Consider the following 15,321-nt stretch of genomic DNA (forward strand, 5'->3'; position numbering starts at 1 on the left):
GCATGCTTATTACGCTGAGTGTCACCTGATAAATTAAAATTACTCCCAATCCAGCATTTTTTTACCAGGTTGTTGGAGCTTTGTGCATCAGGCCCTCAATGAATTAACATGAGAATTATCCTATCATGATTCTGTAGATAAAATTAACATGAACTAGAAAACAAACAAAACAAAGGAAAACCAACTAACATTAAAGCTGCATCCAAATATTTGATAAACAATATCCCGAGGACAGGAAAAAATATCTTCCATATGCTATAAGTGACCTAATGGAAATCTGCTTTCTGGGAAAATATTTTGGTCTATCTGCATAGCTAGAAACATGGACAACTAGAGGGCCTAAACCAGCCATGGGCAACTCCCGTCCTCAAGGGCCGGATTCCAATCAGGTTTTCAGGATTTCCCCAATGAATATGCATTGAAAGCAGTGCATGCAAATAGATCTCATGCATATTCATTGGGGAAATCCTGAAAACCTGTTTGGATTCCGGCCCTCGAGGACCGGAGTTCCCATGGCTGGCCTAAACACTTGTTTTCAAAAGAGATTTTGTATCAGAGCTTTGGAACTATTACAAATGTTCTAGAAAAAGTTTCCAAGTTTCCAAGTTTATTAGTTTTTAATATCCCGATCATAAAACAAATGTCTGACCGGTTAACAATAAAATTTAAAAATAGAAAGAAATGATAGTAAGTGCATAGAAATGTATGAAGTGAACATAAATGACATAGACTGACAAACTAGAAAGTGAGGATAGGAAGGGGAGGGAGGGAAAAGTTACATAATTTAGATGAAATGAGAAAGAGGGGTAGGGATAGGACGAGAAGGGTAGGGACGCATTGTTGAGGTAAATATTTGTTCAAGAAAAAAAAAAAATAATAAATAAATTTAAAATTAATATTAAGACCTTAATATTAATTTAATATTAAGATTAAGATTCATACTTGCAGGTGATTAAGATGTAACACTAAACATTAATCATAAAAACAACTAAGCATCATCTTAGTGACTGCTCCATTCAGATGATACTATTGTTTAGCTTTAAGGCCTTTAACATATACAGCACACATCTGGGAGTCCAATGCTGCAGGAGATAAATCATCAAATAACAGCAGCACAGACTTAAGACTCATCCTGATAAGCCTGCACTTTGAAGAAGAGATGCTGTATTAAAAACACCTCTTTCATTACAGCCACCAGGACCCTATTACCAGACATAATTTAACCAGAAACACCCAAACAAAGTCTGAACACAGGCCTGGGATAGGAACGTGGGATCTCTGAGAGAGAGGAAGAGATAATGATTACTTTGGATGGGCAGACTGGATGGGCCATTTGACCTTTATCTGCAATCATGTTCCTATGTTTCTATAGGGGTTAGAAGCAAAGAAAAAGAAGGTGGTGTTATTGTGATTCTTAAAAATATAATTTGAGAGAAAAAAAAAGATATGCTTGAAAGGGAGACAAATAAGGGGTGATAACACTTTTGATAACAATTCTAGTTTCTCTACCACACATCATCTTCTGTTTAGAAAACTCCTGCATGACTTAAAACATTCATCATAACATGGCAACCAGTTTGTCAGTAACAAACAGATATTTCACCTCTCCCAGTAAGGAGATGTGATGTCATCCCAGGGCTCGCTCAAACTACTGACACAATGCAGCAGTTGGACATGTTGCTCAGTTTCAACAATGGGGAGCACACACACATACTATCTTTTCAAGATTACATATCTTGCCATTTTCAGCTGTTTAGATTCTTTACCTGTGTGGTAGAACTTCCCAGAGAAGCCCAAGTTGAAAGTAAAATTGGGAACTAAAACTCTCATCTTATTCTGGGTATTCAGCAATGCCTGTGAAGATAAAAGAGAAGCCAGGTATGAAGCCTTTGAATGTTTATTGTCAGTATTAAAGATGTACTGTAGATTTACCATAGAAAAAAATAAATTTTGGTTAATATGGGAAAGATATATCCAGTCTATCCTCCAAAGCACGAAGTATGGTGATTAATAACTTAGTTCCAAAGACCTGCTGCTAAGTCCTTTGTATTCTATCTTTGCACATGCACACCTACCATTCAAATATGAAGGAAAACTTAGCTTTCATGAGTCTGCAAGGAGTCCAAGCTCTTGCAGACTCATGAAAGCTAAGTTTTCCTTCATATTTGATTTAGTGGAGGAAACTGCTATTATCAACAACTGTTTGATTTGAACGTTTTTATTGATACACTGATGATTTCTTTGACTCTAGACTTGCACATTGCACTTTATTATTTATTTTTTTCATATATAAAAATGGCACTTTTGCACTTAAAAAGTTCACGGGGTGACAGAAGGTGATGTTTGTGGGTAAAACCTTGTAGGGCGCTTTCTGTGCTCATGCCCTGAGAATATACCCAGGTGAACTCCTTATATTAAAATATTTTTTAGGAAGTTCCCTTGAACTGTGTAAACCAGAGTAAATCCAACTTAATCCAATTTCTTTCTATTGAATGGTAGGTGTGCATGTGCAAAGATAGAATACAAAGGACTAGGAGCAGGTCTTTGGGACTGATTTGTATTTGAGACTGACCCCTCTTCAAATACATACATTCTTAGAGGGGCATAATTGAAAGGGACGTCTAAGTCCATCTCGCAAGTCGTCCAAAGTTAAAAAGAGCCTAAGACACATTTTCGAAAGATACGTCCAACTTTTTCTTTACTTTTGAAAATCGTCTAATTATATGTCCTGCCAATCTGATCATCTAAGCCACTAAATCATCTATCTTTATACCACATTTCCGTCCAACCTTCCGTCCAAGTCCAAAACGCCTACAACAAGCCCTGTTGGACGTGGGAAGGGTCTGCAAAGTGATGGACTGCACACCCAGACATGCCACCTAAATAGTGGGGTACCTTACAGGGCACTGCTGTGAACTTCACAAAAAGGGTGCCATGGCTTCTCCTCACTACAGCTCCCTTATAAGTGATGGTGAGCCCCCCAAAACACCTCCAGAATCCCCTAGACCCATTTATCTACCACCCCAATAGCCCTTATGGCTGCAGGAGCCACTTATATGCCAGTAAAAAAGGGTTTTGTTGGTGTATAGGGCAGTGCACATGTTTCAGTATCAATACAGTGATTACAGGGGCTTATGGGCATGGGTCCTCCTCTCTATGGGTCCCTAACCCACCCCCAAGATGACTTAAGCTGCCTCTGGGCTGGATGACTAGGCCTTCCTATGCCAGGCGGCCAGGTGATGATGGTCTGGAGGCTGAAATTTAAAGTTGTGAATAAAATTTTTATGGGGGTGGAGGGGTTGGTGATCACTGGGGTAGTGTGTGGGGGTCTGTGTTATGTGCTTTTAGTGCTTATCTGATGAGTTTAGGTGGGTTTTTGTAACTTAGACCATGTTTTACATGGTCTAAGTCACAACATCCAAGTTCCGTCTAGGCTCTGTTGTTAAACTTTCGGTTATACATGCTGTAGGACTAAGTCTAAGCCTGCCCACGTCCCGCCCAAATCCCACCCTCGACATGCCTCCTGAAACGCCCCGTTTAGCTTTGGATGTTGAGCAGCACTATGAAGGCCTAGGTCATTTAGAAATATGTCCAAAACCCAGTTTTATTATCGGCGCTTGGACATTTTTGAGAAATGTTTGTCTAAGTGCCAACTTAGGCCGGTTTTTGGACGCTTTTCTCTTTCAATTATAAGCCCCTTAGGCTTTTTCATATTTTTAGATGAATAACTTAGACCTTTAATAAAAAGGTTTACTTAAAACCTTTCTTTTGGACCGACTATACGGAGAAGAGGGTAAGTTTAACAGGGGAGGGGATGAAAAGTGAAAGGGGTAGAAACCAGGCAAGTAGGCTGAGCATCATGAGAGATTACCAGAGCACAAACCTCTTATGTTAGATGATATGTATCTTTTGTTTCTATTGGGGGGGGGATTAGAAAACGAAAGGGGAAAAGAAGTAAGATTAGGAAGGGAGAAATACCAACTATCAGACCCAAATAGTATATTGGTAGCTCTTAAGATAGAGCTTTTATGTCTTGTTAACAGAACAATAGAAATGATATTTATTTTATTATTTATAGCCTACCTATTAACTAGGCATGTGATGGAATACACACACAGGGCCATATTCTATATATGATGCCTAAAAAAGCAGCGCCAAAAAAGGAGAGCACTTAGAACAATTCTATAAAATGCCTATGAAGTTAGGCACAGTTTATAGAATCAAGCATTGCATCTATTTGCGTGACTGACATTTAGGTGCAAACATTTATGCCAATGAAAACCAGACCTAAATACCTGGTCTAAGTGTGCATAACTTTTAGGAATGCCCATGGCCTGCCCATGCAATGTGCATAGATTTGTGCATGCAACTTTGGTCATACTACACAGAATCTGGCCCACAATACATTAAAAAAATTAAAAAAACACACATCTAAAATAAAAAAAAACTTGTTCATATCATTTCCTCAAACTACCCAGCAAATAGAATAGCATTGTCTAAATCCCAAAATATGCTTGGGCAAATAAAAGTACATTCAACTGTTTCTTTAAAATACCAAGATCCTTCAATAAATGCAATCTCAATGGCAGTTCATGCCACATAATAGATCCTACATAAAATAATGCCATTTTTGTAACAGCTATACTATCCCCAACAAAATATGATGTAATCTTCTGCTCAGAGTCTAAGAATCAGATTGCAGTTTTATATACTCTAAGCCACTGTTCTTTAACCGCCAGTCCGTGGACCGGTGCTGGTCCACAGGAAATTTTTGCCGGTCCGTGCAGGGACGGCGAGATCATGGGGAGCCTCCGACAGTGGCTTTCTCCCCTCTCTGCAGCTCTCCTTACTTATCAGCGCAGCGATTCACGAAGGCAGTCTTGGGGCTTTTGCTGAGTTGCGGCCGTCTCTGATGATGCAACTTCCTCTTTCCTCAGAGGCAGCACGACCCAACAAAGGACCCGAGGCTGCCTTCCTGAATTGCTGCGCTGGCAAGTAAGGACTGCTGCTGGGAGGGGAGAAAGCCACTGTTGGAGGCTGGGAAGCTGCTGGGCAAGGGAAAATAAAGGGACAGCTGCTAGTGGACCTGGAGAGGCAGAAGGAGAAATGCTGCTGGGAGGGGAGGAGGGAAAGGAATCTGGGTAGCTTCTGGACAAGGGAAAAAAAAGGGACAGCTGCTACTGGACCTGGAGAGGGAGAAGGAGAGATGCTGCTAGGAGGGGAGGAAGGAAAGGAGTCTGGGAAGCTGCTGGGCAAGGGAAAAAAAGGGACTGCTGCTACTGGACCTGGAGGGAAGGAGAGATGCTGCTGAGAGGGGAGGAGGGAAAGGGAAGGGAATGGAGTTACTGCTGGACAGGGGGAGGAGGGAAGGGGGAAGAAAAAAGGAAGGAAACAACTGGCAGGGAGATTAGAGGAGGGGAAGGGAAGAGACAGGAATGAGATGGGAAGGGGATCAACAGAGAAATTGAGAGGGACAAAGATTCTAGATCTGGTGTAGGAGAGATAAAAATGAAGAGAGCAGTGAAGCTGGAATGAATCATGTAAAAAGGAGAGAGGGGGCATAGGCTGGATGGAAAGGGGAGAGGGGCATAGAAAGAAGACAAATACCATATGGAAGGGGGAGAAGTCAGACAGTAGATGGAAGGGGCAGATGCTGGATTGAAAAGACAGAGAGGGCAAATGCTGGAAGGAAGAGAGTGAAAAGAAGATGAAAGCAGAAACCAGAGTCAACAAAAGGTAGAAACAAATAATTTTATTTCTATTTTGTGATTAGAATATATCAGATTTGAAATATATATCCTGCTAGAGCTGGTTAGACATAACTGGGGACTGCAAAGTCCAAGCAGTGCTTCTTTAGCTTCCAGCTGGCTTAGGGCGCTCTCTGACCAGGGGGCAGTTGCCCTAGTTGCACTCCCCTAACACTACTCCTGTCATGTGTGACTGCAGTATTCTGTTAGCATGATATTTCTGTGTAGCATGGCTTTTTCAGTTTTCTTGATAGTAGATATGTGAAGGGGAGGGGAGACAGGGGTTTTGTTGATCCTTGCTCTGTATTATTTATAAAATGACAATTGTACAGAATATTGTTTCTTTTCATACTTTAATAAAATGCATTCAATATAAAATCATAACTGAGGCTTGTGCGGATGGAATCAGATTATTTGTGGGGACCGAGCTCGCAGAGATGGGGTGGAAACGGGGTTTTTAAATTTTAGTCCTAAAAGTTTGCCGGTCCACAAAATAATTCTTTTATTTCTGCCAGTTCACAGGTGTAAAAAGGTTGAAAAACACTGCTCTAAGCCACCACAAAAAGTTTTAGACTGTAAATTTATGAGCCTCAGCCCCACCACTCCACCGCATCAAATATCTTTCATAGTGGTGAGCTTTATGTAGCAATTTCCTCATTGGCTCCTTTATACTATTTAAATCATTTCTTCTCTATTTGTTGTAAAGTGCACCGTGCTTCGTGCCACAATTACTCTATTCATCCCTCAAAAGTGCTTAATCAATTTTTCTTTTAGTTGGATGGATAACGCATGAACACTGACTTAGTTTTGCTTTATAGAGAGGACCCTTGAAACAGCAGTGTGCAAAACATGTCAGGTCCAACCCTCCTAAATCGAGCTATTTAATTAAAGAACGAATGGCGTGAAGAGTGATGAATTGAATTCAAATCAGCTATATAAAGCTAAGTTTTTAAAGATTTATTTATTTATATATCTTTAATTCTTCATGAAATTTGCTAATGATAAATTGATTAAACACTAAGCAAACTTTTCCGGCCGGTGGCACACTAAATGCAGCACCCCGGCCAGAAGGCACCTGGAAGTCGATGAGATGACATCACACGCATGTGCGGAAGCCCATCTTGCTGCAACTCCACCATTACAGGGATCCGGGAGGTGCAGGGAGAAGAGGAGAGACGCTGGCCAGGAGGAGAGTAGTTCACGCCGTCTGGTTTCCTACAGGACGTGCCTCTCGCCGCGAGAGGCACATCCTGTAGGCAGGCAGCTGGCATAGATGACTCTCCTCCTTGCCAGTGTGTTGCGGCACACCAGAAATCTCAGGAGGCCATACTGGTGTGCTATGGCACACAGCTTGCAATACACTACTTTACCCGCCTTAAGAAGCTACAAACCGTCAAAAACACCTCAGCTCAACTGCTATCACATGTTTGGCTTGTCACCATTGGTTTCCCATTACCTATCATAAATTTCTTACATTAGCTCACAAGGCTCTCTGCACAGGTATCCCCCTCTTACCCATCTTCCTTAATTGTCTTCTACTTAAGAACATAAGAAATGCCGCTGCTGGGTCAGACCAGTGGTCCATCCTGCCCAGCAGTCCGCTCACGCGACGGCCCTCAGGTCAAAGACCAGTGCTCTAAATGAGTCCAGCCTCACCTGCATATGTTCCAGTTTAGCAGGAACTTGTTCAACTTTGTCTTGAAACCCTGGAGGGTGTTTTCCCCTATAACAGACTTCGGTAGAACATTCCAGCTTTCCACCACTCTCTGGGTGAAGAAAAATTTCCTTATGTTTGTACGGAATCTATCCCTTTTCAACTTTAGAGAGTGCTCTCTCGTTCTCCCTACCTTGGAGAGGGTTAATAGTCTATCTTTCTCTACAATGTCTATTCCCTTAAGTATTTTGAACGTTTCGATCAACTCCCCTCTCAGTCTCCTCTTTTCAAAAGAGAAGAGGCCCAGTTTCTCCAATCTCTCACTGTTCGGCAACTCCTCCAGCCCCTTAACCATTTTAGTCACTCTTCTCTGGACCCTTTTCAGTAGTACCTTGTCCTTCTTCATGTACGGCGACCAGTGCTGGCCACAGTATTCCAGGTGAGGGCGTACCATGGCCCGGTTCAGCGGCATGATGACCCTCTCCGATCTGTTCATGATCCCCTTCTTAATCATTCCTAGCATTCTGTTTGCCCTTTTTGCCACCGCCGCGCATTGTGCAGACGGCTTCATCGACTTGTCGATCAGAACTCCCAAGTCTCTTTCCTGGGAGGTCTCTCCAAGTACCGCCCCGGACATCCTGTATTCGTGCATGAGGTTTTTGTTCCCGACATGCTTCACTTTACACTTATCCACGTTGAACCTCATTTGCCATGTCGATGCCCATTTCTCAAGCTTGATTATGTCACATTGCAGATCTTCACAATCCCCATGTGTCTTCACAACTCTGAATAACTTTGTATCGTCTGCAAATTTAATCACCTCACTCATCGTACCAATGTCCAGATCGTTTATAAAGATGTTGAAGAGCACGGGTCCAAGCACCGAGCCCTGCGGCACCCCACTGGTGCCGCTCTTCCAGTCCGAGTATTGTCCATTTACCCCCACTCTCTGTTTCCTATGCTCCAGCCAGTTTTTGATCCACGTGAGTATTTCACCCTCAATTCCATGACTCACAATTTTCCAAAGTAGTCATTCATGCGGAATATTGTCGAACGTCTTCTGAAAATCCAGATATATGTCGACTGGGTTGCCCTTGTCTATCTGCCTGTTTACTCCCTTGAAAAAGTGCAGCAAGTTCGTCAGAAAAGATCTCTCTTTGCTGAAACCGTGCTGGCTGGTCCTCATCAGACCGTGTCCGTCAAGGTGATCAATGATGTGGTCCTTTATTAGCGCCTCTACCATCTTTCCTGGTACCGAGGTTAGACTCACAGTCTGTAGTTTCCCGGAACTCTTCTCAAACCCTGTTTGAAGATCGGCGTAACATTCGCTACCTTCCAGTCTTCTGGAATCTTTCCCGATTTGATCAACAGGTTGGCTACTAGTTGAAGCAGTTCAGCTATAGTCCCTCTGAGTTCCTTGATGACCCTCGGATGGATGCCTTTCTTTATCACTTTGCTCTGTAGTTGAACACCGGTTCTCCAATCCACCTGGTTACTGCTCTTTTCTGGAGTCAACACGTGCTTTTTTCTGTATAATTCCTTCCCTTTGGATTTCTCTCCCACTCTCACTATACTCTGAACAATCCTACCTGAAATGTCATGCTGCCTTAAAAACCCACCTGCTTCTTGGCTTATAGAAACCAGCTGGCTAGGTAGTTGATGCCTACACATATTGGTCCCTTTTTTCTTCAGTTTTAATTTTTTTTCTTTTCTCTTTTTTCACTTATTTTATTTACAATATTTTTATCCCACAAAATCACAAAGTTCTAGGCAGCTTACAAAATTACATCCAGAATCAAATTACAAAATAAAACATAAGACATAAAACATTTGTCATTTGCTCTCCTGTTCAAGTTACCCAATGATAGGTTTATATTTTGTAATCTGTTCCATTTTAAAATAAAAAAGATTGGAAGACTTACTTGTTATAGGCTTGCCTGAATAACTCAGTTTTAAGTTCTCTCTTAAATTGATCCAAATTGTTCAATGCTCTGAGATGTAACAGTAACATAATTTAGGACCTTAATACCTTAAAAATTGAAGAGTGATACTTTTCCCATCTAATCAGTTTTAAAAGATGGCACTTTTAAAAGATTGGTGTCAGAGGATCTCAGTCTTCTTGAAGGCTGGTAAATACATAAAGCAGAAGCAGTAATAAAACTAACAATAATAACGGCAAATAGCCACAACAGTTACAGCAGCTCTAGAGGGAAGTTCTAGAAGGAAGTGCATTTCAATTCGCTTGGGTTATCTGCCTATGATATAACCTTATATAGGTGAAACATGGCCATATTAGATATTGTTGTTATTTTTTTTTTAATCTCTTCTGCCTTAATAAATTGCTTACCATCTTACTATCTGGTCTGGTGGTCTAATCTTTATCTGCATTGCTTCCCCAAGAGTATCGATTGCCTCCTGAAGAACCCCCACCCCCCACAAAGAACATCCTTCCTCCAAAAGAGCCCCTGCCAGGAACAATCCCCCAAGTGCAGCTATCCGCCAAAGCTACCTTAAGGATACCTTGGTGGTCTAGGGTAGAATGGGCAGGAGCGATTCCATGTTGCTCCTTCACATGCCAGCTCCAGGTTCAAAATTATGGCTGTGACCTCTAGTGGTTATTTCACAGGACTATCGCTAGAGGATGAATGTGCTTGATGGGGTGGAGAGCTAGTCAGAGTCAGTCTCCAGAAGAGGAGTTCTTACAAGGGAGGGAGTCTTGGAGTGGGCTTTGGGAAGGGGTGGATGCTCAATTCATCAGTGTTATCAATTATTTATAGTCAATTTTAATCACCATTACAATTTTCACATTAACTGTGATTAATCAGCAGTATTAGATATTAATCCCCCATCCCCTTTTTACTATACCGCGGTAGATGTTTTACTGCGGCCTGGAGAGTTTAATGCTTTCACGCTCATATGAATTCTATAAGTGTCGGAGCATTTAGCACTGCAGGTCACAGTAGAAACCTCTACCGTGGCTTAATAAAAAGGGGGTTAAGTTAGCTATGATGAAGCCTTGGACATTTTCAGGAGTTGCACCAGATATCTGGAATGTCTTTTCATTGACGTTAAAAGAAATGACAACAGCTGGTAAACATGTACTGTATAAACAGAGCATGGAAGATTCTGAATTTGATAAATGTTGGCCACAAGAGGCCATTGAATAGGCAGGTATTATGATGAGTTTTTGCAAGGTTATAAATCCTATCCTTTCTGGAAGAAAGTAGAAAATAGATGCTGGATTCTGAGGGGGATTATTCCAAAGATGTTTAACGTTTAAAATTGCATTTGATATACCTCCTTTCCAATAGAAAAATCAAAGTGCAATAAGAGGGGCATAATCGAAAGGGACGTCTAAGTTCGTTTACATCCAACTCGCAGGTCGTCCAAAGTAAAAAACAGCTTAGGACAGATTTTCAAAAAAATACGTCCAAAATTTTTTTTGTTTCAAAAATCGTCTAATTATATGTCCTGCCAATCTGATCATCCAAGTCACTAAAGCGTCCATCTTTATACCACATTTTCGTCCAACTTTTCGTCCAAGTCCAAAACGCCTACAACAAGCCCTGTTGGACGTGGGAGGGGTCTGCAAAGAGATGGACTGCACACCAAGACATGGCACCTAAATTGTGGGGTACCTTACAGGGCACTGCTATGAACTTCACAAAAAGGGTGCCAAGTCTTCTCCTCACTACAGCTCCCTTATAGGTCATGGTGAGCCCCCCCAAACCACCTCCAGAATCCCCTAGACCCACTTATCTAGCACCCTAATAGCCCTTATGGCTGCAGGAGCCACTTATATGCCAGTAAAAAAGGGTTTTGGGGGTGTATAGGGCAGTGCACATGTTTCAGTATCAATGCAGTGATTACAGGGGCTTATGGGCATGGGTCCTCCTCTCTTTGAGTCCCTAACCTACCCCCAAGACAACTTAAGCAGCCTTTGTGCTGGACGACTAGGCTTTCCTATGCCAAGCAACCAGGTGATGATGGTCTGGAGGCTGAATTTTAAAGGTGTGATTAATATTTTTATTGGAGGGGTCAGTGATCACTGGGGTTGTTTGTGGGGGTCTGTTCTATGTGTTTGCAGTGCTTATCTGGTGACTTTAGGTGGGTTTTTGTAACTTAGACCATGTTTTACATAGTCTAAGTCACAACATCCAAGTTCTGTCGATCGTGGGCTGTATAACTTTTGGTTATACATGCTGTACGACTAAGTCTAAGCCGGCCAACGTCCCGCCCTCGACACTCTTCCCGAAATGCCCCATTTAGCTTTGGTCATTCAGTGGCACTATGAAGGCCTAGGTCGTTTAGAAATACGTCCAAAACCTGTTTTTAGTATCGGCACTTGGACGTATTCGAGAAATGTTCGTCCAAGTGCCGACTTAGGCCGGTTTTTGGACATTTTTCTCTTTCGATTATGAGCCCCTAAGCCTCTAGCCAAGAAATAGAAAAACTACAAAAAAATATTGACAGGACAACCCCTCTCCCCCCTCAAAAAAGAAGAACAGAAATAGATAAATATACAAACAGATTGGAAGTATAGGTTTGGTTGAAAGTGTATAATTACAAGATCTCCACTTTAGGGTGTTCTGTCATATGTATGGCTATCCTTTCTAAGCAGTATGTGGCTACTGAGCTTAACTAGGGTTGAATCACTTGCGGTGTCTACAGGCGCCTTTAACAGAGGGCTCTTACTAATGCTACATATAGGGGCTAATAAAGTTCACTGTTTCACTTAGGTGCTTAGATTTAAGAACATTTTCAGCCCAACAAAGGGAGAAAATATTTCCTATATGTAGTGATGGTGATTGTCAGAGGAGAGAGGACAACATTCTAGCAATACTGCCAGTCAAAGCCAGTGACAGCAGTTATCATTAGGAACGTAGAAATGAACAGGGAGTAGTTAAGAGGATAAAGATGACTAACTTGAAGAAAAACTGCACATGCAGTCATCCACATGCAACTAATCTCATCTAGAGAATGTACAGTATAGTAACCTAGTTCTGCAGCAGTATGTAGATCCCAAAATGAATTTTAATGTTGGGTAAGTGATTTCTACGTTTTCTTGTTTCCAAACAAAAAGCAAAGTTACTTACCTGTAGCAGGTTTCTCTGTAAATTTTAAGAATGAAACTTAAAGCTTATTTTTTCTTTTACCCGATTTGCTCGTGCTGGTGGGCAACAAGGGTTTTATCTTTAAAATCGATTAAAGTACATTACTCTTTAAATAGGTTAGACAATTTTAAAAAATCGGCACCGTTACATAGGACTTTAATTGATTACACTGTGCAGGGCCCACATTATCATTAGGTCGTCATAATGCTCGGAAAATGGGGGTAAAAAGAGAGAGCATTCTTAATTCTATTATTCCTACACATTTTACTGCCCTTAAAGATTTCTCCCTTATTTCCTGTGTTTATCTGATTGTAAGATCTGTAAGAAGTAGATCACAACTGATAATTGATTGGATAAAGGAGGAAAAACCAGGCTGCCTTTTTTTATCTGAGACCTGGTTAACTTCTCCAGATGATCCAATAATAAATGATCTCCTACCTAATGGTCACAAAATTATTTCTCTAAAACAGAGAAAATAAAAGGGGTGGAGGTCTGGCGATAATTTTACAACAATATATTGATTTTAAAATCCTAGGCTATAAGCAAACAAAGAATTTTGAGATTATAGCATGTCAGTTGTCTGGCCAAAACCTAACAAAATCTTTAACCAATATTCCTTTCTACATTCCATCTGGTTGTTGGTCTAAGGCTAAAGAGGATTTTTACGATTTTGTTTTTTATAATTCTATCTCTGCTTCCTATTGCTTGCTTTTGAGAGAGATTAATTTACACTTGAAGAATGATGATGACAATGCAGTAAAAGTTTTAAAATCATTTTTATCATTTTTGGGTTACGAACTATCGAGATTTGAGAAAACTCATCAACATGGTCACCATTTAGATTCGGTTACATCTGTGGGAACTTATTATCTGGTCCAATCATTTCAGATGTAGTTTTCATTTAAATGGGTTATTGTCTCATCATTTAACCTAACAAAAATCTAATAAAAAGACTATGGGCTCCTTTTACTAAGCTGCGATAGAGTTTTTAGCACGCGCTAAACCTACGCTACGCAGCTAGAACTAATGCTAGCTCAATGCTGGCATTAGCGTCTAGTGCACGCTAAGCGCGTGCTAAAACCACTATCACAGCTTAGTGAAAAGAGCCCTAAGCTTAGAGTTCCAATTAACCCAATTGATTTTTGGACACAATATGGATCAAACAATAGCTCAATGTCTCCAACATCTTTTTATTTTTACTGGGATAATCTAAGTAATTTAATTTTAGATAACATTGCTCAAAAAATATTCCAAATAAAACCCCCCCGAAATTCTCATAATTGGTATGATCATGAGTTATAACACAAAAGATCATGATCTATGGAGACAGGAAATTCATAACTATACGAGTAAAAGGAAGATTAAGGAAAAGCGTAAAACCTTTTACTCTGCTAAAATAGACCACACAACCGTTAATACTAAAGAATTATTTAAATTGGTAAGTTCAATTTTTGACACTTCTTCATCTCAGTGAATAATTCAAGACACCCCTCCAACAGCCAATGAATTAGCTTTTTATTTTAGTTCGAAAATAGTCGAATACCGTCAGTTTTGTCAAGGAACATCAAATTTTCAGAGTCTACTAATATCTGAATCTAATGAAGAATGTCTAGCAGATTTAAAATGGAGCTCTTTTAAAACCCAGAACGGATTGAATTTAAAAGAATTATACAACAAATATGTTAATTCTTATTGTTCCTTGGATACATGTCCTCCAATTATTCTAAAAACATCACCATTATCTTTTCATAAAAAATTGTTTGAATAGCTGTCACATGCTCAATAATGGAGAATTTCCTACAAAGGGCATATAATTATTACTCCAATAATTAAAAATAAAAAAGAATCTGTTACTCTTGCATGAAATTATAAACCTGTTGCTTCTATTCCATTCTTTGTTAAGTTACTAAAAGGTCTGGAATACTTACAATTAATAAAAACATAGAGTATGATGGCAGAAAAGGGCCGTCGGCCCAACATGTCTGCCCACTCAAAGAACCCTCCCCCTAAGCATTTCCCCGGAGCGAACCCACATGTTTATCCCATCGTCCCTTGAAGTCGAGCACGTTACTGGCCTTAACTATCTGACGTGGAAGACCATTTCAGCGATCAACCACCCTTTCGGTGAAGAAGTATTTTCTGATGTCATCATGAAGTCTCCCACCCTTGAGTTTGAGCGGATGCCCTCTTGTTGCTGTGGGACCCGTAGGGAAAAAGATATCTTCTTCCACCTCATTATGGCCTGTAAGATATTTGAATGTCTCTATCATGTCTCCCCTCTTTCTGCGTTCTTCGAGAGAATATAACTGCTGCTTGCTTAGACGTTCTTTATATGGGAGATCCTTGAGTCCCGAGACCATCTTAGTGGCCATTCGCTGAACCGATTCCATTCTCTTCACATCCTTTTGATAATGTGGCCTCCAAAACTGAACACAGTACTCCAGATGAGGTCTCACCATGGACCTGTACAACTGCATTATAACTTCAGGCTTTCGGCTGACAAAACTTCTTTGGATGCAACTCAGCATTTGTCTAGTCTTGGCTGAAGCTCTCTCCACTTGATTGGCAGTTTTCATATCTTCACTAATGATTACAACCAGGTCCCGTTCTGCGACAGTTCTTGTTAAGTTTTCATCAGTCAGGGTGTATGTTCTGTAGGGGTTACTGCTACCAAGGTGCATAACCTTACACTTTTTGGCATTAAAACTCAGTTGCCAAGTATTAGACCATTGTTTCAGTAAAAGTAGGTCCTGCCTCATAGTGTCGGGCATGGTTGTGCTGTCCACAACATTGCATAGCTTAGTGT

At 40.8% G+C, this 15,321-nt stretch overlaps 1 protein-coding gene across 1 annotated transcript in view; it reads right to left on the reverse strand.

Annotated features, from left to right (window-relative positions):
- NDST2 (N-deacetylase and N-sulfotransferase 2) overlaps window positions 1–15,321 on the reverse strand; it is a 687,503-nt gene that overhangs the window by 88,162 nt on the left and 584,020 nt on the right. The window contains 1 exon segment of the mRNA XM_033942504.1: window positions 1,767–1,854. Coding sequence (XP_033798395.1) covers window positions 1,767–1,854 — 88 coding nt within the window.

This window comes from Geotrypetes seraphini, chromosome 4, assembly GCF_902459505.1.
Source record: "Geotrypetes seraphini chromosome 4, aGeoSer1.1, whole genome shotgun sequence".
NCBI lineage: Eukaryota > Metazoa > Chordata > Amphibia > Gymnophiona > Dermophiidae > Geotrypetes > Geotrypetes seraphini.